General features: G+C 49.0%; 1 protein-coding gene across 10 annotated transcripts in view; it reads left to right on the forward strand.

The window, feature by feature from the left end:
* FAM193B (family with sequence similarity 193 member B) overlaps positions 1-23,035 on the forward strand; it is a 31,445-nt gene extending 8,410 nt beyond the window's left edge. For 3 of the 10 annotated variants that reach the window (XM_042945372.1, XM_042945423.1, XM_042945418.1), the window contains exons 2-10: positions 5,979-6,221; positions 7,025-7,253; positions 8,490-8,877; positions 10,926-11,127; positions 12,048-12,287; positions 18,387-19,407; positions 19,565-19,640; positions 20,480-20,577; positions 22,653-23,035. In XM_042945372.1, coding sequence (XP_042801306.1) covers positions 5,979-6,221; positions 7,025-7,253; positions 8,490-8,877; positions 10,926-11,127; positions 12,048-12,287; positions 18,387-19,407; positions 19,565-19,640; positions 20,480-20,576 — 2,496 coding nt within the window. In that variant the 3' untranslated portion in view covers position 20,577; positions 22,653-23,035. Of the gene's footprint in view, positions 1-3,471; positions 3,552-4,453; positions 4,517-4,629; positions 4,824-5,978; positions 6,222-7,024; positions 7,254-8,489; positions 8,878-10,925; positions 11,128-12,047; positions 12,288-18,386; positions 19,408-19,564; positions 19,641-20,479; positions 20,578-22,032 lie in introns of those variants that run through there. The other 7 variants (XM_042945410.1, XM_042945413.1, XM_042945434.1 and 4 more) reach the window with 7 other exon arrangements.
* The last annotated feature ends 669 nt before the right edge of the window (positions 23,036-23,704 follow it).

Below are 23,704 nucleotides of genomic sequence, written 5' to 3' on the forward strand. Positions count from 1 at the left end.
CAGGTTTAGTGCTGGCTGTTAGATCCAGCCTCAGAGCAGACCTTGATAGCTGCCTCGCCTGGTAACCTGGGTTATTCTCCAGCAATTCCCAAATTGTGGACAGAAAGATGAGGTGGGAAATTTATGCCCCAAAAGAGCTATCCAGATATGCCATGAACTGTATCATTGTTAATAATCGCTATTGCTTACTGTGCACCCACTGGGTTACAGGCACCATACCATTAGAGACTTTACATTAGCAGTTTTCAAAGTGTTTGGTCTTAGGGACCTTTTATACTCCTAAAAATTATTGAGGACCCAAAAGAGCTTTCTTTTGTTGGTTTTATCTGTTCATATTTACCAAAATAAGTATTAAAGCTGAGAAAGTTTAAAAATATTTAGTTACTAAATCATTTAAGAATATCAATATTAAACCTGTCATGTTAACATACATAATTTTTTAATGGAAAATACATTTTCCAAAAAAATAATAGAAGACTGGTCTCATTTTCATTTTCACAAATTTGTTTGTCTGGCTTAATAGAAAGAAGCTGGATGCTCATATGTGTTTCTGTATTCTGTCTGCTGCAGTACATTTTTTTGAAGTATATTTTAAAAATCCAGCCTCAAACAGATGTTGTTGGAAAAGGAAGGAGCATTTTAAAAAAATTTTTTTAATCTTTATTTATTTCTGAGAGAGAGAAAGACAGAGCATGAGCAGGGGAGGGGCAGAGAGAGAGGGAGACACAGAATCCGAAGCAGGCTGCAGGCTCTGAGCTGTCAGCACAGAGCCTGATGCGGCGCTCGGACTTATCATCTAGGAGATCATGACCTGAGCTGAAGTCAGGTACCCAGCCAACTGAGCCACCCAGGCGCCTCTAGGAAGGAGTATTTTAAAAGCCTTTCCAGGTGATTGTTGATAATTCTTCTTTGCAGTGTGGAATCTGAGACCATTTTAATGAAGTCTTTGCACTCATTACATTAAAATCTGTTGGTTTATCTAGCACTTTGAATGGATTTTTTTTAACAATGCATGATTCTGAAACATCATGCTTTGCTCATTTGGAAAATAGGTTCACTGAGTTATGCAGCTCTTCCAAATGTTTTCCCATTTCATTTTACAGTATCAAAAAATAACATTTGTCACTATAACCACCATTTACACCAGAAAAGTCTAAGGATTGGGAAGCTTTTGATTTCATGATGGTGGATACAAAATTCTAATTTCCAAATTTCCAAAATTCTGAATTTTGCCTGAAAGCTTGAATTTTGTCATTGGCCACAAGTAAAAAGTTGTTTTCCTGGAAGTGATGGGTTCATTTTGTTCATTTTTTGAGAAAATGTCTGGCATTTTTCAAGTCTGAGTAACCAGAGTTTGTCAGTCATTCTTCAAGTAAAAATGGTGTTCCATGAGAAAAATTGGCTTCCTTTTCCTTTGATTTTAACTATTCTTATCCAGAAATATCTAGAATACCCTAGCATAATGTTTCTCAGGCCAAGACAGAAAAGTCTTGGACCTGGTCAGGTGAGAGAGCAGAGATATAGTGGTTGCATATGCCTGCCCCCTGGGCAAGGAGTGGCTACAGTCTAGGGTTCACCTGGCTCCTTGACTGCTCTGGGAATTTGCATGCTAAAACAGGACCCTTGTGTGAGTAACCCCACACTCCAGAGATTCTGGTTTTGTCTAGAGTGAAGCAGAATTTAATCTTGGAGTCTTTTTTGAGCAGATCCCAAGTCTAGAACCTTTCCTAGCTCTTCCCCTATCTTTTTCCTAGTTCCAGATCTTTAGCTGGAGAGGCTCTGACATTTAAACTGAAGTAAGAAGGAATAATTATTGTCCAGGGCTCCTGAGTTTAAGGATCAGTTCCCTACCCATTATAATGAAGAAGAATGGTTGGGTGTTTCATTCATTCTATAAACATTTATTGTTCGTGTTCTTGTGTGGGGATACTGTGCCTGGTGTAAAAAATGCAGCTTGAGAACAGCTACTTTAAAAGCCTGAGTTGACTTCAGGACATAAGGGGTCATGATTGACGGGAATTTGAAAAATGGCAGGACATTGCAGTCAAAGAGAATTCTGAACCAAGAGCTTTTCTATAGCAAAGCAAAAATTTGCAGGAACAGTGGTAGTACTGACTGAATATAACATCTCTAGGACTTGGGATTTTCACCACCCTCTGGCAGTAGAGATGAAAATGTCAGAGAAAAAAGTCCCCAGGTTCCACCATGCATCGTATTCAGGGGCAGGCACTAAGATTTAGGATTAAGACAGCTTTGGAGATAGCCCCAAGAATTGCCAGGCCAGAAAGAAGAAAAGTATACCAAGCTCATGACAGTGGATAACTGGTTTCCAATGTAGATTTATTAAGAACAGAACAGCCAGAAGGCCTAGGTGATGATAGATTGAGTGTCTACTGTATGGCTCCTTTGAGCTAATAAGCTTTGCATCTCTAATGTCACTTAGTCTAGACAACCTTATGCAATGTAGGTGGTATCATTCCTGCTTCAGTTAGGACCTAATTAACTTTCTATGCCCTGTGTTTTCTTTTCTTTAACTGGAAAGACAGCCTGTCCTGTAAGTTCACTTCCATTGATGGCTAATCTCATTTATAATGCGGACCAGTTTGGCTCTAGGGAGAGCCACATTATTCCATAAATGAGGCCATCTGATTGTAATCCCCAAGGAATGTGATCTTTCACTCTTGCATGCTTGAGATTGGAACCATTCAGATGAAGGTCCAGGGTAGGGGGATGGCCTTTCTCTGTGAGAAGCAATAATTTCAGAATTTCAAGCAATGTCTCACTAAGCTGTATTGCCATAGTGACATCTAATAAATTTGAGTTAGCCACTATGTGCCCAGCTGATCCTATGCCCTCTGGTACATTGTAAGAGATCCAGACAAGAATCATACCTGATGCTTGCCTTCTAGGAGCACATTCTAGTAGAAGGGACAGAAAATGCAGGTAAATAAGTTAAGTGGAAGGCACAGATGCTGTAACCAAGGCATAATGTGCTGTGGAGATATGGAGAGGAGAGGTAAATTACGACAGGAACCCTCTGGGAAAGCCTGGATGAAGTTGGATTTAAGCCCTGCCCAACTACTTATTGATAAACTTGGGAAGGAAGGGGATTTAAAACAGAAGATCCCCTTTAGCAAAGGCACAAGGTAGAGGTAGGAGAGTATAGAAAGTATTTGGGGAACTTAAAGAATGACTTCATGGGGTAGAGGGCAGAGATTAAGATGTCTAAAAGTCACCTTAAATTCACTACACATTAGAGATGCTTGTATTAAAAAGTAGAGTGACATATTTTCTGTATTTTTCAAGCTTAGGCCTGATTTTAAATGTTTCCCATCACTCCCATCATGTTCATAATTAGTACCATATGTTGAGCAACGTATTATGGGCCTGGCACTGGAGTAGGTGCTTTGTCCATTTTAGTATATGTGCTGCCAAAGTGAGCATGGTGCTTTGTCCATTTAATATTCACAGCCAATCCTACAAGTTAGGACTTAATCCCGTTTTACAGATGAAGAAACAGAGAGTAGGACTTGCCCAACATCATACAGCTGGTAAGTGCTAGAGGCCCAAGATTAGTGCCAAAAACCAGTGTCATTTCCACTACACCCAGTGCCTCCCACAAGTACTTTGGCACTAAGTATAGTCACACTGATCACGTGTTTAACTTATAAAAATTCTGTATTTGCTTTTAAAAGGAAAAAAAACGTTTATTGAACATTGCCCATATATGTTATACATTTGAATTCTTGGTTGTGCCAGAACTATATATACTATACTTCACAATGCATACAAAGAATTTCAGAATAATTTTACCCATAGATTTTCCTCTTATGTAGTAACTTTAGAACCTAATACCCAAATGAAATGAAACTCTGTTGTAGTAAAATGACATGTCCTGGTGTTTTCCATAAGAATATGGATGGTCACCATCAGTACAGGAAAAGGGACTTGGGTGTTGACCTCACCTCCCTCTGGAGTTACTATGGCACCTTATAGATAGCTAAGAAAATTTGCCTGGGGATACTTCTCAGAAAGGCCTCCTTTGCCTTAACTTCTCAGAATACCATCCTCCTCCATCAGACTCCCACCCTTTCCATAAGATGCTCACCACCAGTGGGTTAGAAGCTATATCCTTATGCAGGTACAGTTAAGCAGTTGCCTTGTCCACTGAAATGTTCCTTTGACAGAAACCTTTTAGGTAGTATCTCACATGAGTTCCACATACAAGATTTCTCTTTCTCTGGTACTCTTTTCGAAGGTCTTTGTACTGCCCCAAATGTTTCATTATGCTTCTGGTACTACTATTTGGTTCCTTTTTTTTTTTTCCTCCTAGAAGCCAGAGACCCAGGTCAGTGTAATTGTAACATTACAGGTTTAAGGATACCCTGATGCCAATTTATTGTGAGAAAGTGATTTTATTCGAGAAAGATGATGGCATTTATTTTCTTGGTAGGATGAGGATGATACCCTTATTCCTTTGCTTAGGCCTCTGCAAACACCTGTTACCTAGTGGTGGGTAAGTTTGGAAGGTATATCAGTTAATATAACTATTGCATGTAATAAACCACCCCAAAACTTAGTGGCTTAAAACAACACCATTTATTATTTCTCATGAGTCTCTGGGTTGACTGGGTATTTCTGCCAATTGGGTTGACTTGACTGATCTCAGCTGGGCTCACTCATGTTATCAGATCCACTGGCCAGTCAGCGAGGAAGACTCAGATTTCTCCACGTGTCTCTCAACATCCCTCCAGCAGCTAGCCCAGTCATGCTCTCGTGGGAGGCAGAGGTGCAAGAGCGAGCAAGCCCAGCCATGCAAAGAAGCAAGTAGAAATGCATACATACCTTTAAGCTTATGCTGGCAGCAAATTTGCTAACATCCCATTGGCCAAAGAAAGTGACATGACGAAGTGTCAGAGAGAGAGGGTTCTACAAAGTTGCAGAATAGCCCTGGAAGCAGTGGCATTGGTATAGTGGTGAGCAAAGCTGCCTTCCAAAGTTGCAGGATATAGGAAAGCCATTAATTGGGGTCATTAAATGCAATCGGGTTCCCAATCATACCCCTCAATGTGACATAAAACCTATAGACTTCTATTTCTATGTCATTTGTCCTAGAAGGAAAAAAGAAAGTCCAAATAATAATTACTGTATATTGGGTCTATGCTTTGAGCATGCACAGGGCTAGGCACTTTCCCTGTTTATACACTGAGTCTCACAACAACTCTGCAAGGTAGGTAGGAAATCGGAGCTCGGGAAGTTGAATAACTTGCTCAAGGTCACCCAGCTAATGTGTGCTAGGAGGGAGGCATTAGAATGTGTGTCAGTCTGACCCACAAAGCCCAGATTCTTTTCACCATACCTCACTACCTCTCAGAACGCCAGGGTCTGCCTTACCCTTTCTCCAACTCAGTTTTTTATTGAATTAATGCTTTCTGACTAGCTGTGCAAAACCCCGCCTCCGAAATTCTGCTGTGATCCTAATGGAATTGTGCAGCTTTCAGGAAACCCTGACATTCTCCCAAACTCAGCATTAACTGAGAGCATCCCCCACCCCCAGATGGGAATTGGTCTATGGACTACACAGACAGCCTAAGAATGGCGGGCTCTCCCAGACATACCAGAGAAGGAAGAGGACCTTCCTTTAATCTTCAAGATTTGGAGACATCAGGGCATTGGAGCATGAGCTTTGAAGTCAACCTCACTGGGACTCAACTCCTAATTCAGCCATTCACTGGCTCTAAGACCTTGAGCAACTTACTTAACTTCTTGAAATTGTTTCTTCGTCTTTAAAAAAAAAAAAAAAATGGAAATAACACCTAGTCTGCAGAGCTATCACTAGGACTAAAATTATGTAGTGCCTAATAAAGTGCCTAACCCAGTGCCTGGCACATAATAAGTGAAGGTATTAGTTTTGTTGATATTATTTCTAAGCAAAACCTTTCCCCTCCTGGGAAACCCTGTTTCTGTCTATTGGACAGGTTCCCCCCACATCCACCCAGTCTGTGCAGACTTGCTGCCTACTATGTCATCGGGAACGCAAAGGCTGGGAAGAAGGCCCTTCCCAAAATGGACTGGTGTTGCAGGGTGAGAAGCTGCCCCCTGACTTCATGCCAAAGCTCGTCAAGAATCTCCTAGGCGAGATGCCTCTATGGGTCTGCCAGAGTTGCCGAAAGAGCATGGAGGAAGATGAAAGGCAGACAGGTCGAGAACATGCAGTGGCGGTAGGTAACAGCTGAGGAGGGGTCCCTGAATGCAGGAGGGCTGCCTGCCCAGAGAGATCAGGCTGTTAAGCTGTTCCTTCCCTGTTCTCTCAGGTGCTCTCCAGCAGACCCTGCGCCCGAGCACTTAGGGGCTGCGGGTTGGGTTCACAATTGGGGCAAGAACAGAGAGGCTTCAGGGAGCCCCCTTGCCCCTGAGGAGGGTCTCTGCAGTGTGAGGGCCAGCTTGTAGGTACTGGTCGATGGAGATCCTGCCCCTTCCATGTCACCGTGCTGCCTTCAGCTCTGTGGCAGCTTGAAAGCCAACCAGTATGATACAGAGAGCAAAGGCTGGTTTGAGGATCTACCATGTGCCTCAGTTAGAAGGCCTCCAAGATGCCCAAGAGGCATCTAACTGGCATCTCCTGAATCACAGCAGTCAGACTTGCCTCATTTCTCATTCATTCCCCTCCAGCCCCTTTCTTTTCCCCAGGGTCATGTCCGTTTCAGGACTTTTGACTTAAAGTCCCTTCCTTTCCTTGGCAGCTATCAGGACTCCCCAAAGGCCCACAGTTGACAGGCAGTCTGTATCCCTACCAGAGTCTCTGTCACCAGTATCCACACACTTCACTTTATCGGGAGCACCTCGGCCTCTCCCAACAAAGGCCTGATCCACGTTGGCCCTTTCACCTGGGGTTGTGGGACTTGTACTTTGACCATGGCACAGGACCTGGAGGAGGAGGTGCTCCTGGGTAAGCTAAGGCCACAGAGGGTCAGCTCTGATGTTTGCTGTTTTACCATGAGCTTTTTTCTTCCCCCTTCTCCAGATCTCCTTGTCACACACATCCTGCAAATCACAGTCTTGTGGGGGTGACTCTCATTCCTCTTCGTCCTCCTCTTCATCGTCCTCGTCCTCCTCCTCCTGCCATGGGAACTCAGGGGACTGGGATCCCAGCTCCTTCCTGTCAGCACATAAGCTCTCGGGCCTCTGGAACTCTCCGCACTCCAGTGGGGCCGTGCCGGGTAGCTCACTCGGGAGTCCTCCTACCATCCCTGGTGAGTCTCCGAGCTCGGGAGAGAGCCAGGCCACATAAATGTAGAGAGCTATTTTCCTATCCACTTTATTAAACAAATCAGGAGGCCAGTTATTAAAATAAGTAAAAGGAGCTGTTCTAATGGAAGCAGGGGGTACCTAGCCCTTGACTGTCTCCGTGGCACCCCTTTCCCCACAACCCTGAAGTTGAAAAATAACTGTCGTTGGCTGTAATAGCTTTCCCATCAGATTCAGGAGGGGGCATGGTGAACACTGGCTGAACAGAAAGTGGAGTCTGGGAGTATCCTTAGGGAATTAGGACTACAGTCACCTAATACCTGACCCCTGCAGCAGCACAGAGGTCCTGAGTGCTTTTGTCTTCCCAGACCTCTTTTTCTCCACCTAAAGAACAGATATAAAAGCACTGCACTTCTATCGACAAGAAGTTGGTGCAAGCTGCCAGGATTATTAGCCAACTTCACAGATATATAAGCCTTCTTTAGATCCTGAGATAACCCTTAGAGACCCAAAGAAAAGGTCTTGGGTTATTGAGGTATGATATAAATACTAATTATTGTCTGCTACTAAATTGAGGGCCTGAAACTGGTGTAACACCATATGTTAATTATACTGGAATTAACATAAAAGATAATAATAACTAAATTAAGGGCCTGAGTTCTCTAGAGGGGTGCTCCTCCCAGAATTGTGAGAGATGAGTAGAATTCCACTTATTTTAATGCATAAGTGAAAGTGAATCCTCAAAGCCTTTTCCCACTTCTCTGAAATCTAGAGCCACCTGAGAGTCTGGTACACCCTGGCTGCCTCAGTCCTCATGGCCCAGAGGCAGAGCTTTGGCCTGCTGCTCCACTGGCTTCTGTGGACCCTTCCCTGGGCCTGAGGAATACCTATGAACAAGCAATCCTAGAGAGGCCCCGAGAGACAGAACACATATCCCCTGTTTGTGCCACAGCAGAGGTGCTGGGGCCTTCTGTGGGGCGGGCATTCCTGGTGCCTTCTCTCTCAGGTCTGGGCTCCTTGACCCTGTCTATCCAAGTTGCTGCCTGCAAGGAAAAACTCTCCAGTCCGAGGCACTGTTAGACTTTCCCAAAAGCTCACAGGGTCCACTGTGCTGAGAGGCTATCCCCAGACAGGTTCCCTCTGGTCATAGTAAGCAGGATGTTGTAGCAGTGAGCCCTTGGGCTTTCCTTCCCAGGGTCTTGGCTCTCACTCTGACCCCTTTCTTCCCCATCCGTCCACAGGTGAGGTTTTCTCTCTCTCGGAGCACCACCGGCACTCAGACCTCACTGCTCCACCTAACAGCCCCACTGGCCACCACCCCCAGCCCGCGTCGCCGATCCCATCTCACCCCGGGTCCTTTGGCTCACCACCCCATCCACACCTGCCACCTGCTACCCCGGCAGCGCCTTTCCCTGCCCAAGCTTCAGAATGCCCTGTTGCCGCTGCTGCCGCCCCACACACCCCAGGGGCATGTCAGACTCCCCACCTGCCCTCCACCAGCATGCCGCTCCTGAAGATGCCTCCACCATTCTCAGGGTGCAGCCACCCCTGTAGTGGGCACTGCGGCGGGCACTGCAGCGGGACTCTCCTCCCACCTCCCAGCTCTCAGCAGCTCCCTAGCACTCACAGGTAAGTGAGTGGCACAAAGGGTATACTCCCTGCTAACTTCGACTTTGAGTTCTGAGAGACTTCACAGAGCATACCTTTGGGGTAGAAATTGAACGATAGATTCTATGTCTTTTGTATCATTTTTACAATCCTAAAAGAAGTAACTGTTGTCTTTTAAAAACTTGGAAAAGTTCAGGGTGTCTAACGAAGAAAAAATTTCCTCGAAACCTAAAGATAAACCTCTAACACTGGTATATTTTCTTCCTGATGTCTCTGTATATAAATTAGGTCTCTGTTTATATATTTTTGTGTAGTTATTTTTTTTTTAACATTATAGATCATTTCCCCAGTTAAAATTCTTCAGAAAACTTTCCAGTGGTCTCAAAATGTCTTCTTGCATAGCAGTAGCATAATTCATAAATTATTTTATCATTCCCCTATTCTTGGACATTTGGGTATTTCTAGTTTTTAACCATTAAAAACAAGGCTGTAATAAACATTCTTGTACCCAAATCTGTGTTTGAGTCAGGAATTATGGCCTTAAGGATTCCCTAAAGTAATTCTAAGTACTGAAGAAGTTTATATTAACATGTATGTGAAAGATAAAATTATTTGTGGAGGAGAAAGGTACGTATTTTTGTATTAGAAATCAGAGCTGTGTTTAGTATGCATTTGAATTTTCTCATTCTAAAATCCCACCACCCCAATGCCACCACTTTTAGCAGTTTTCCCTACGGGTCTTACCCACACAGTGTTGGTGGTGTCTATACAGTTGTTGTCCTCTTTCACATAGCGTTCATTGTGTGCTTCCTATGTGGTCTTCCGGGTCTCAGCTGAAGGGTGGAGAATATTCTCCATAGTGCACTTCCCTGTTCTCTAGTTGCTAATGATTTAAATCATTCCGGTATTTTAACATTGTAAATAATGTCTCTAAAGATGTCTTTGCCTAAAGCTGTTTCCCTCTTTTGGGGTTTTCTCCTTGGAAAAGGTCCCTCAGAATGAAAAAAGTTCTCCGTTTAAAAGATGTCAGAAGGTCTTTTTTGAGAAGGGTTCCTAATACATACTGAAAAATTTCTTTCCAAAAGTCTCTCCAAATTTATGTAACCACCAGTATTAGGGTGCTAGCTTCTTCATATTCTCAGGAGCATGGGTTATTTTAATTTTGCTAATGTAGGTGAAGAATGGTCATTTTGGATTAAGCTTCTCTGAGCACCACTGATAATGGTTCCTGCCCCTCCTTTTCTACCCCTTGCACAACAGACTGCCCTGGGAGCCAAGCCTTCTCACTGCTCCTTGCCCTGCCCTTTCTCCTGGCTCCCACCATCCCAGCCTCACCCCATGTCCCCAGCCCTAGGGCATTCCAGCTTCTGATGGCCAGGGCAGGGCTCTTATTCTTCTGGCTCCAGTTTTGGGACTTTGTGGGCCAGTGTCTTTTTCTTATCCTGGAAAAATAGTCTATGTTATGTGATGCCCCCAGTTTTTCCTGAAGTCCAGAGACAGAGCAGTACAGTGGGAGAGCATGAGCTTTGCACACAGGCAGGCACAGGCTGAGCCCTAGCCTCTCCTTGGGCAAAGCAGTGAAGCACTCTGACCCTTAGTTACCTACCTTAGTTACCTCCACTGCAAGTTATCTCCAGTGCAACATCTATTTTGCAGGACCTGGGAGATGCTTAGAATATGCTAAATATAGTACCTGTCCCAAACAGTACAGTAGCTCTTAGAGTCTGGCCCACAAGGCACATTGACTTTCCCAGATTTAAGGCCCCACAGCTAAGACAGCTCCACCCACTGGTGCAGATTTGGGCTAAGGACCTAAAGGGTAAAAGGAAATTGACCCTGTTGACCTCCTTTGGATGCTTCAGGAGAGCCATCAGCCCACAGCCCACAGGGTGATGGCCCTGTTTTTGTGAGAGGCACTGATAACAATCTGACTGCTTCGGCCTTTGTGGGATGAGGCACATGAAGGGTAGTTGGGATGGCAATGGTGAGAATGCTTCCCCGGGCTCCTGCTGCAGCCTGCTCCTGCCATGCCCTCCCTCATCTGTGGGCTTATCTTTCTCCCCCATCAGCAGAGACCCTGGGTGTAAAGGGCACAAGTTTACACACAGTGGCCTGGCCTGCCAGCTCCCCCAGCCCTGCGAGGCAGATGAGGGCCTGGGTGAGGAAGAGGACAGCAGCTCAGAGCGCAGCTCCTGCACCTCATCCTCCACTCACCAGAGAGATGGAAAGTTCTGTGACTGCTGCTACTGTGAGTTCTTCGGCCACAATGCGGTGAGTGAGCCTGCCCAGGCCAGAGAGGGCTGAGGGCCAGTTAAGGTGAGCCAAAGGAGCACCCTATTCTCCCCAGATTTCCCCTTGCTCAGGGGGATTATAACCACACTGGAACCTTCTGAGTTCTCGCAGCCTGTGTCCACTCACTTAACCCTTACAGCACATTTGTGAGGTAGGGATTTTTCAACACTTTGCTCCCTTTGCTCTTTTCCTGGTTTCTCCTTAAGATTGACTTCTTTTCCGTAGCCAAAAAGGAAAGGAAATGGTAGAGAGAAAGCTATGTTTCTGATGAGTATGTATATGTGTGTAATCACAGAGAAGTGAACCACACTTGTGCGTGATGAAGGCAGAGTGGAAGCAAAGGCTCTCAGTCCTCCAAGTGTGAGAGACTGCGAGGGACAGGCCGTAAGTGCAGGCGGCACCAGGAAGAAGGTTCAGGGCAGAGTACGTGCTGTCTGTACAGAGAGCGAAAACAGTTCAGAAGTCTGAAAGTGCAGAGCAAAGGGCCGCCGGCTAGAGGAGAGCAGTTGAGGACAGAAGAAATGAAAGTAATCACATTGTTAGTCACTTTTGAGCTAGGGGTTATTATTCTCATTTCAAAGATGACAAAATCGAGGCACACAAAGACTAAGTGACCTGCCCAAGGTCATACAGCTTCCGAGTGACAAAGCCCGGGCTCAAACCTGCTTTCCTGGCTCCCAAGTCAGTGGGCTCACAATGCTGTTGCATACCTCCCACTCCCTCCGCCCACCGCTGCCTTAGCTCTGGGCCTGGCCGAGGCTGAAGCCACTTGGCCTTTGTGGCTGTGATAGAAAGAACAGTTGTCTCGCTTCTCACCACATGTTCGGTGCCAGCGGGTGGGAGTGCTCCGGGCTTCCCGGGCCCAGGGTGTGTAACGTCAGCACCTCCCCCTCCCCCAGCCACCCGCTGCCCCGACGAGTCGGAATTATACAGAGATCCGAGAGAAGCTCCGCTCGAGGCTGACCAGGCGGAAAGAGGAGCTGCCCGTGAAGGGGGGCACCCTGGGCGGGATCCCTGGGGAGCCCGCCGTGGACCACCGAGATGTGGATGAGCTGCTGGAATTCATCAACAGCACGGAGCCCAAAGTCCCCAACAGCGCCAGGGCCGCCAAGCGGGCCCGGCACAAGCTGAAAAAGAAGGTGGGTGTGGGGGGGAGCCTAGCTGTACCACCTCTCCTCCCTAAGGAATCCCTTGCACCAATCCCCCAAGACTTCAGGGGCACGAACAGTGCTGGCTGCCAGAAGCCTTAGCACAGCTCACTGCTATGGGAAGGTCTGTATGAGTTTGGGAGGCATAAGGGTCAGGGAGCCTGGGGCCAATGATTGGAGAAAAGACGAGTCCTGGCCTCAGAAACTGCTGGATTCCTTCAGTCAGTCAGTCATGTATTCATTCAGCAAACACTTCTACAAATACTGGGAGCCAGAGCATGATGCAGTTAAGTTCTCTCCCTGGAGAAGCTCGGTCCAGTGGAGAGACTGACACAAAACTGGACTAGCACATTAGCATGTGTCAAGCACTGGGATAAGGGAACCCCCTCCCCCCATCTTGCCTGGGCACGCTGGAAATGGCTTACCAAGAGGCTGACTTGAAAGCTGAGTTGTAGGGAGTGAGTTCAGATTCCTTGGGAGAGTTCTGGCAGCAGGCATAGCACATCCACAGCAGTTTGGTGTAACCAGAGCTCGAATAGAGCAGAGGCAGGACAGCTAGTAGAGGTGAGAAAGGGCCTCATAGGCCCTGCTAAAGAGCTTTGACTTGATCCTATAGCTGAGGGGAGTCCCTGCAGGACTTTTATCAAAGGATGCGCTAGGTCAGATCTGTATTCCACTGTGACTGTGTGGCAATATGGAAGGTAGCCTGGAGGGTTGACACTCCAGGAAGGAATATCGAGGGCCAGGGGAGACCCGAATGATGCTGGGGCTGGAGCACGGGAAGCAGACATGACCAGCTTTGGTAATCTGATTATAGAACAGAGATGAAGGAGTCAGGATTTCTCCCGGGTGTTTGCTTGGATGACTGACAGGATGGTGTGCCCTCCATTCACTGAATGAGGATGAGATTGGCAGAAGACAGGAAATTCAGTTGGGGCACGTTGACTTGGGAGATTCTCAGGAGAATCGCCACCTCCAAGTGGAGATGGAGGTGTGGGACTGGGAGTTTCCAGCTTGGAGGTGTAATTGAAGCCATGGGAAGGACCCAGCCATGGGCTGGGTGAGCTCCTCAGAGGGCTGAGGAGAGAACCCAGTGAGCTATTTCTGGGCAGCCCTGCTCCCAGGCGAGCCCCAGGGCTTGACGGCCCATCCCCTGCTGCCTCATTACCTCTTCACCTGCCCACCCCCAGCTGTGTCTGCACAGTGCCACACGGGAGCCCAGCAGCCGAAGAGTTGGGTTTGACAACCAGCTTGCTCCAGGTCCTGGGTGGTCAAACGGCCCTGGTGCTCTGGAAAGCAGCAGTTCTACATCTTTTTCCAGCCCAAAGGACAAACCAGGACCCTTTCCCTGCAGCCTGAAGTAGTGAGCCAAGAGGTTCCACTGCTGCCTTCAGAAAATGGTCAGCACTTTCTTTCTCCCATCCAGTGTTGCCTGGCCAGAAGTGTCTAGTGGGCAACAGCAGTCTCTTTAGCCTTCCCTAGCTGCTTAAGGCAGTGGTTTCCAGTTAGGTCCCAGCGAGCACACCTTGAAGTTCGTAGGCCTGCGTGCTTTCCGTAAATCTGTGCTCATACATCCCTACCCCTTTGCTGGTAACGCCAGTAACAGTTTCTTTTCTCCCCTCCTTTTCCTTCCAACAACTTCCTTCCAAGCTCAGACTTCAGGTAACTCCTGCTACTGTACTGCCACTCTACCTTGCATGTCTCCCTTAGCTGCCATTTATCACCCTCTGTTCACTCATTCGGAAACTTGCTGCACAGCTACTGTCTGCCCAGCCCAGTCTAGAGGCCAGAATACAACATAGCACCAGGCAGTTGCAAGGTCATGTGATAGGGAGTCATGGTCATTATCTGTTTATACATCAGCCTCCTCTCCAGTGTCCTTCCTCTCCCTCAGACTTAACCACAGTCTGGCTGTCCATCACAAACACAGCTTCCCCTGGGAGCCGTCCAGTGGAAACTGCTCATTCTCTCCCACCTCAGGAGACCAATAAAGCTAAGTGTCTTTCTGCTCACTTATATTATTTGCAGACCCATGACTGTCTGTCCCTCATGTACTAACCCCTACTCCTTTGAAACTGACCCTGGCTCGGTCATCTACAACCTTTCAGCCACTCCTATTCGTCCATTAAAGGCTGTCACCTGCCCCTTCCTCCACTACCCAGGCCATAGAGATCCCCTGACCATCATTGACTCACTGTCTTACCAATACTCTCAATTCCTTGCCCTGTTGCCCTTCCATTACACCCACTCAGAAAAATCGCAGCCCTGGGTTTGACCCCTACCTGCCTCTCCCCTTTTGTAATTCAAGGAAAGCTCTAGATCAGATCTGTCTATGGCACCAAAGCCCCTTGGTCTCCTGCTTGCTTGAGCCCTCACATTGCCCAACAGGCATAGCTCCCTGATCTACGCTCTTCATCATTTCTGTCTACCACAGCTTCTTTGTCAGACCTCCAGATTCTTCTCAAACTTCCAGGCTTTCCCCACCCAGCCTTTCTTTTTTGTTAGATGACCTCACTTCCTGTTTCAGCAAGGGAAAAAAGCCAGCAGACAGGCACTCTCTCAGCATCTTACCACTCCACCTGCAGACTTGTTGTCATGAGGGAAGAGTTTACCCCTTCTGCCTAAGGCCTTACAGTCCTTTTCTGCCTCCTCAGTCTAACTTCAGCTTCCTGCTCTGGCTTTGGCCTCTCCTCTGGGCTGTCTCCCAGTGTTTCACTATGCCCAGTACTCTCTCTTTTGAAAGCAAATTGTGCCTTGAGGGTACAGCCTCCCTCCCTCCCTCCCCTCCCCCCCCTCCCCCCCCCCCTTCTGTCTCTCTCTCTCTCTCTCACCCACCTCACCTCTTTCTCTTTCCTGGCAAATTTCTTGAAAAATGTTACCTGCATTCACTGTCTTTGCACTATCTTCACAAACTATCCCCCACCCCCCCCCCCCCAAGCCACCAGTGACAACTTTGTTGCCAAATCACACTCTCCTGGCCCACCTTCTTTGTCAGCTAGGCAGCATCTCACATTTTGTATTGGTTGTCCTTTTCAAATATTGCTTTCTTTGGCCCTGTCTTCAGCCAGGCGGGGACAGGGAAAGGACAATGGGAATGCCGTGTTCTCCAGATTTCTGACCTTCTCTGATCTCTCTTCTGTCTCCTTTGTGGACTCCTCTTCCTCTCTCTGACCCTCCCCCTAAAGGATATCTTTCTGAGAAAGAGAAGCCATCTAGATAGTGTTGTTCCTGGTTCGTTATGTCCACCTGTTTCCTCCCTGCCCTTCACACTGATATCTGCTGCTACTGGGCACCTCCTCACAAATGTCATAACAGTACTCAAACTGAGCACATCCAAAACTGAGCTTGTTATCTTTCTCCAAAGAGGCCTGCTTTTACTTCTTCGTTGTCTGTCTAGTTAATGGCACCACCACCATCTACCCAGTTGCCTGAACCAGAACCCAGGATGCCATTCTGGGAGGAACGCATCATGGTGATTGAGAGCAGCGGGCCTTGGAATCGGACCTCAGTTTGGAACCTGGCTCTGCCACACTTGCTGGATGACCTTGGGCAAATCACTTCACCTCTAAGCCTCAGTTTCTTCATCCACAAAATGAGAATAACAGTAGAACCTAACTCAGATGGTTGCGAGAATGAAATGGAGTGATGCACAGAAAGGTTCGACAAAATGTGTGGTCAGGGAAGCTGCTGCAGCAGCACCAGTGGTTGTCAGTGTCGTTCTTGTAACTCCTCTCATTCTCTCCCCACCTGCCACCAAATCCCAGCCACACTACCTCCCAAATAGCTCAGACCATCTACTTCTCTCTCCACCGTACTACTACTACTTAAAAAGCCTTCAATGGCCGAACATTGCCCTCGGGATCAAACCCAGACTTGAGCATGGCCTGCAGGGCTCTTCAGGATCCAGTCCTTGCTTAGCTTGCCAGCTTTCTTTCTCAGTCTCTCCCCTCTGGCCTTCCTGCCCACCACTCCCTACCACTCTCCTAAAAGAAATTGGGGCTCCGGCTCTCCCTATGAATGTTTGCATTCTCTAAAGATTGTGTGTGCCCATTTCCCAGTCTTTACACTTGCTCCTCCTCCTGCCTAGAAAGTGCTAGTCTCTGCCCAGGACGATCCCAGTCACCCTCCAGTGCCCAGGGAGATACTGCCTCCTCTGTGGGAAGCACCTCTGATGGCCTGGTCTGGGTTCCCAGAGTATCGATAGTACTTTCTTCCCTGTTACTCAGCATTAAACAGCCTGTTTGCATGTCTGCCTCCCTCAGCAGAATTCTCATGCATAGTAAAATTGCCCAGAGCCCAGCCCAGTGCCTCCTAGTTGATGGTCAAGAAGTGATTGTCAAACAGGATTGAAAGCCATAGGAACTGCAGATCACACCTGGATGTGCTGTCCCAACTCTGCCACTTTCTAGCTATGTAACCTTGGGCCAGTTCCTTATTCGTTCCAAAGTCACATGTCCTCATCTGCAAATTGAGGATAATGTTTGCCAGGGGCCATTGTGAGGGTGAAACGAGATGACATGCAGGAAGGGTCAGGCTCATGGCATGTAACAGAAAGTTAGTGTTCTGTGCTCTGTCCTCCTCTCACTACCAAGCCGTACGTGGTCCCACATCGCTCCCTCTAACTCGTTTTCAGATTTGAAATCCTCCATAGAACTTCCATTCCTAACAGAAAAAGTTGGCTGGTGCAGGGGAGGAGTGATTCGAAAGGCCTTCCAGTCCTTTGTCCATCCTCATGGCCTTAAACTTCAGGGCACATGGCTGGAAACACTGCTCCAGACTGAGCTGCTTCCTCACATGAGCACCATGGTGCCAAGGCACAGCCTTGTCAGCACCCAGGGAAAGGGACACATGCCCCCTCAGATGTCCTCCTAGCAACACCATGAGGAATAGGTAGGTAGTTTTTCTACCGAATTTACAAAGGGGGACAATAAGATTCAGAGAGAGTAAGTGATTTGTCCAAGGTCCCACAGTTGTGGCGCTAGTCAGTTGCAGAGCCATATTTAAAACAGATGGATGCTTGCTGGGGCACAGAGTCACCCTCTTTAAGTTGACTCTGAAGTGGTCGCAAGCCCTCTTTTCTCTCCCCAGTTTCGTTTTCCTGTTTCTCCCCTCCATTCCCACATCAGCTAGAAATACTTGAAATGTGGAAGTCATCTAGCCCCTGGCCCAGCGCCACCATCACCTCCTTCCCGTGGGCTTTTGACATCTGTCTCCCATCTCCCTCTAAAGGCCTGTTGGCCTGCTGGTCACTTGAGGTTGAGCAAAGGAATGGGGTGACTCAGAACCCAAAGACTCTCATTTTTACTCTCCAGAACGAGATCTGTTGACACTAACAGTCCAGCCCCCAAGTTCTCACATAGGTAGAGTGGCTGCTTTTACATCTTGCTGTGGGGCCCCATGTGGCTGCCACTGTATGCCATCAGGCACATTTCAGGCATGGCCTTGATTACTGGAGGCAGCTGAGTGGTGAGTGGCCTTCGTATGGGAACTTCGCCCTCTTCCATAGTGCCCATACACACATTCCTGCCATCCAGAGCAGTCTGACCTACCATGGTGGCCATGGTGGTCTCACAGCCCATCTTCTTAAAGCCCTCGCCCCTCATGATACCACAGCTTTTTTCCCCTACCACCAGCAGAATTGGAGAGAATGCTTCTGTAGCAGCCATCTGCCTCACATGCATCCCCAGTTTTGTCTTCACTCCAGAATTATTGTTCCCCCCTTTTGCAGATGAGTCCACGGAGACTCAGCAAGTGATTGAACTGCTTAAGCTCAAGCCTGGAAGGCAAGGTACAATTAGCTGCATTCCTATCCCTTTGAGTCCTAGTGTCCGTAGGCCCTACGACACCAGGGCTCTGGATGAACAAGCTATAAAAACCCTATCCTTTGTGGGTCTGTCTCCATCCCCAGGACATGCACCTGTCTGATTGCATTTCATCCTCACTCCCACAGGGTGGGTGAGCAGGCCAGGATGGCAACACCCTGCCTCTAGCCAGTTAGCCGCAAAGGCGGGCCCCAGGCTGATGTGTCAGGTGTCACACTGTGCCTGGTAGCTGCCTGGCCTCCGCTGAAATTGCGTCTTATGTTGGCAGGAAAAGGAGAAGGCCCACTTGGCAGCAGAAGCTCTAAAGCAGGTGAATCGTAGTGTTTCTGGAAGCCGGGAGCCAAGGCCTGCCAGGGAGAGGCTCTTGGAGTGGCCTGACCAGGAGCTGGATCGAGTAAATAGCTTCCTGAGCAGCCGTCTGCAAGAGATCAAGAACACTGTCAAGGACTCTATCCGTGCCAGCTTCAGTGTATGTGAGCTCAACATGGACAGCAATGGATTCTCTAAGGAGGGTGCTGCTGAGCCAGAGCCCCAGAGCCTATCCCCCTCAAACCTCAATGGTTCCTCAGAGCAACGGCCTGACATTAATCTTGACCTGTCCCCTTTGACTTTGGGCTCCTCTCAGAACCACACGTTACGAGTTCCAGGTGAGCCAGCCCCACCATGGACAGAAATGAGAGGCTCCCACCCACCATGGACAGAGGTGAGGGGGCCCCCTCCTGGTATCATCCCTGAGAATGGGCTAGTGAGGAGACTCAACGCCGTGCCCAACTTGTCCCGGGTGATCTGGGTCAAGACACCCAAGCCAGGCAACCCTAGCCCTGAGGAGCCAGGCCCAAAGGAGGTTCCCAGTTGCAAGCAGGAGCTGCCCGAGCCTGTGGTCTCAGCTGGGAAGCCGCGGAAGGGCAAGAGACAGGGCAGTCAGGCCAAGAAGATCGAGGCAAGCCCAGCCCCACGGTCCCCTGCCAGCCTCGAGGTTCCCAATGCCAAGGGCCAGATCCCCAGCACCAAGCAGCCAGGCAAGGCCACAGAGCCTCCCAAAGTGGGCAGCTGTGCTGAGGCTGGAGAAGGGAGCCGGGGGAGTCAGCCAGGACCAGGCTGGGCTGCTGGCCCCAAAGCTGACGAGAAGGGCAGCTCCTGGCGAAACTGGCCAGGTGAGGCCAAAGCACGGCCTCTGGAGCAAGAGTCTGTGCAGCCCCCAGGCCCAGCAAGGCCACAGAGCTTGCCACAGGGCAAGGGTCGCAGCCGCCGGAGCCGCAACAAGCAGGAGAAGACAGCCGCCTCCTTGGGTGAGTGCACCAGGAATTGAGTGGCTGACCCCCCACCCCCACCCCAGCCAGGCCAGAGGGTGGAGGGTAATCCTTGCGTGTGGGCAGTGCTGCCCTAAGAGCATGACCCCAGAGGCCTGGCCATGGGCACTAAGCCCTCCTGGCTGTGTCTTCCTAGACGATGTGTTCCTGCCCAAGGACATGGATGGGGTGGAGATGGATGAGACTGACCGGGAGGTGGAGTACTTCAAGAGGTAGGTGTGGGGATGCCTTCTCGCCCACCCACACTCAGGCTCTCCCTCAGCCCGACTCCCTCAGAGGGAGAGCCTCTCCAAGCTCTCTCCCACCAGTGTATCTCCTGGAACCCAGGTGGCCACATGGCAGGACAGGGCGTCTGGAAAAGTATAAGGGACAGGGAGAAGGAGGCATGTCAGGCCCCAAGAACCAGGGCTTTCTCCAGCTTTATTCACTTTGTTTATTCATTTGCACTTTCTCTGCTCTGCCTGGGCTGAGCTCTAGGGTAGAGGCAAATCAAACACAGCTTAGGTGGAGAGAGAGAGCCATAAACAGTGTTGAGTGCTGTTGGAAGAGTAAGGGTATGGGGCTGCGGGGGAGGCAGCTAGAAGTGGGGCGACAGGCGAAGCTGAAACGTAGGCGAGGCCAGGGCAGCCTTCCTAGTAGAGGTGGCAACCAAGCTGAGACCTGAGAAATAAGAACAAGTGGGCAAGGTAAAACAGGGCCTTTGTGACAGCGGAGCTAGTAGGTATAGACGTTTGAAGCTGAAAGCAACATGCAGTACCTAGGGGAACAGAAGGCAACCCAGTGTAGCTGCAGTAAAAATACACTGTGAGGAGCAACCCTGTATCCTGAGGCAGTGTTGGTCTCTTAACACATTGTTCCCTTGGCTTGTGGGCACTCTGTCCAGAAAGCCAGCAGAGCTCACATAACCTGCTAGATCCCAATACCCTGGAACCAAAGGACTGGTACAGAGCTGACTTGGTTTCTTTATTGACCAGGACACACAGGTCTAGAACAGGGGTCTAGCAGTGAGAACCTCTAATTGTGCTTTTTTGGTGTCTCTCAAAACCAATAGGTTCTGTTTGGATTCTGCAAAGCAAACTCGTCAGAAAGTTGCTGTGAACTGGACCAACTTCAGCCTCAAGAAAACCACTCCCAGCACAGTTCAGTGAGGTATGGAGACCCCTAAGTGTTGCACGTACTCCCTCTCCCCAAGTTCTGTCACTTCTGTGCCCCCGCCAGACCATTTCATGCTCTGGGGCACATGGAGTTAGCCTAGCAGCTTGCCAGCCCTGGCCCCTGTACCTCCACGGCAACAGCACCACAAGTTACACTCTCTGAAGATATCCTGGGCCAGACCCTCCTGTGTTCCCTCTTGCCTGTGCTCCTGAAGGATCCTTCCTGCACTGCCATCCTTGGACTATCTCTGCCAGGCCCCTGCTTCCCTTACCATCTGCCTCTCAAGCAGCCGTAGTCCCCAGAGGACTGCCCCCACACCTGACATTATTAGCCTCAGGGTTGAATCTCATTTGCCTGGCCTGGTAGGCTACCAGGATGCTTCCCAGCTAAAACCATACAAGAAGGGGCCAGCCCCAAAGGACCAGTGAGAAGGCAGATGAGGTAGACCAAGACTTTGGAGAGGTCATTTAGGCATGGAGGAGTTGGTGAGCACTCTCCACAAATATGACAAGCTCCATGAAGAAATGATAGCTGGGCTGCCTCCTGAAGAAGAGATCTGGCCCTGAGCTGGGCTCTGGCCTCCTCTCCGAGCCACCTACACTGGTCCTTTGTCTGAAATACTGACATATATATTTTTTTAATGTTTTATTTATTTTTGAGAGAAAGAGAGTGAGGAAGGGCAGAGAGGGAGGAAGATAGAGCATCTGAAGCAGGCTCTGCACTGACAGCAGCAAGCCTGATATGGGGCTTGAACTCACAAACTACAAGATCATGACCTGAGCTGAAGTCGAATGCTCAACCGACTAAGCCACCCAGGTGCCCCTGCAATACTAACATATCAGATGATGTTCTGGACTGCAAATAGAAGACCAAGAAGGGCTGAGAACCATAGTGTAGGAGAGAAGGCTGGCTGGCAGACAGGCCTTGGTGCTGGGTTTGCAGCCTAATGGCTGTGCAGTGCCCTGTCTTAACTTCATGCTCTGTCCCTGGGATCGGGCCTTTTCTGGCTGGCAATCACACAACTTGCCCTTAAGGCAACAGGAAACTGAGGCGGGTAGGCTGAACTCAGGGACCCCTGGGAGGGTGTCCTCACCTCTACTTCTCCTCTTTTCAGTGCCAGGAACACGCCTCTCTGGGCCAGGGCAGCAGACTTCCTGGACCCTCAGCTGAGTCCCTTTGTCATTTTTTGGGTCAGGATTCCCCACCCTTGATGCTGGCTTCAGCTCCCCAGGAACAGCCCAGAGAGCCTGAAGCTAGGGCAGTCTTTGAGGCTCGGCTCCCTATGGCACCTCAGGCTGCCTGGAGTCAGGACTGTCTTTAGACTCACCTTAGCCCCTCTCTCTGAAAGGGCTAGGTTCCCTGGTCTTTGGCCAAACTGAAATGTCCACACCCTCAGGAGCTTCTGCCAGGACCAGGGTGCCCTCCTGCCTCTTTTTTCTACCTCCACAGGATCCAGGAGTGACGGGGACCCCAGGCACTTTCATCTTTTGCCTCTTCTGAGAGTAAAAGGGGCACATCTTCTCCCACAGCCCAATGCCCTTGTCAGCCAGGAAACCTCATCCAGCCGTCTTCTCTCAAGGACTCCCTCTTTGGTTGATTTCTTTTCCCAAGACTGGAGATGTTCCCTCCCTGTCCCACTCCCACCATAAGGGCTCTCCACTGCTTTTCCACCCTCCTCAGAGTGGGAGCCCTGAGAGTGCATGAGAAAGCAGTGCTGGCACAGATTCGGGACCTAGCCTGGGCTGTGTACCCAGAGCCTGAGGCAGGAGTCAGGATGCATATGCCGCCTCTCCCCTTCCTGTCAGTAGGAGAGCAAAGACCAGAGGCTGGGCTCTTACCCTACCCTGACTTGGAAAGAGGTGTGACAGGGGAGCTGTCCCCCGGCAGGGTCTTAACTTTCATCCTCTGCTGGAGATAATCAAGGAAGTCTATTCAAGATTTTCAGCCCAGGGAGTAAAAATAGCAGGCAGTTGTTCCTACCCATGGGGACCCATGGAAACCCAGAGCCAACATGGGGAGGCTAAGTCAAAGTTCTCACTCACGGTGCAGCCATGCTCCTGTTTTCTCAGCCCCTGCCGGGTCAAGCTTCTTCAGGGTGTCCTGAGACCCCAACTGCCAGCTGAAGGTCTACAGTTTCTTCCTCCACATCCCTATCCACCTGCCCAAGATCCTCCCTGCTCCTCGCCATCCTGGACCAACCAAAAGTTGAATGGACGCTGTGCCGTGCTGGGGCCCCTCAGGACCTCCGCAGAGCCGCTTCCTGGTGCTACGCAGCCTCCTCACTCAGAGCCCGGGGGCTGAACTGGCTTGTGGGCTGGGGGCTGATGGTACTGCTGGCCCAACACTGCTCTCTTTGTGTTTGGTTTTGTTTTTGTTCTTGTTTTTCAATTCTTTACTTTTGATACTGTGAAGATCTTTCCTGCCGAAAGATAAAGCAACATTTGGACACAGAGTCGGTGTGTTGGTGGTTTGCTGGTCTGGGACGGGGGTGAGGTGAGGAATGTACTCAGAAGCATGGGCTCTGCCTTAGTCATTAACCTCATTGAGCACATACTATGTGTCAGCAGTTCAGTAATTTCCTCTTAATTCTTACAGCAGTTCTAAATGGGACTGTTATCCCAATTTATAGATGAGGAAACTAAAGCTAAGATGGGCAAGTGACTTCAGTGCACTCAGTCTGGCTGACTAGGATTAGAGCATAGGCCTGTATAACAGCAGCATCTGTGCTCTTTTCTCCTGTTGGGAGGACTCTGGTATGTAAACTTGAGCAGCTGTTTCCCCATACTGTGTTTGTTTCCCCCTCTGCAAAACCAGTGAGTTGGAGGAGTGAGACTCGATCTCTTTGCAACTGATGTGAGATGGAGTCTGGGAAAGGCTTACGGCCTTTATGGACTGTACACCTGTAACCTGGGTGATTCACATTGTCAGGAGAAGTGGAGTAAATGAAGTTCCTATAAATTGGATCTGACTTTCCAATGGGAATGAGACCTGTAACCTAAGTACTGGATTGTAGAGGATAATGAACCCTTCTGTAAAGTAAAGCAAACTACCTCATTCCTACCCCCCCCCCACCCCCCCCCCCACAGTAAATCTGGTTCTTAAATTCAGATTTTAATATAAT

This window comes from Panthera leo, chromosome A1, assembly GCF_018350215.1.
Source record: "Panthera leo isolate Ple1 chromosome A1, P.leo_Ple1_pat1.1, whole genome shotgun sequence".
Lineage (NCBI taxonomy): Eukaryota > Metazoa > Chordata > Mammalia > Carnivora > Felidae > Panthera > Panthera leo.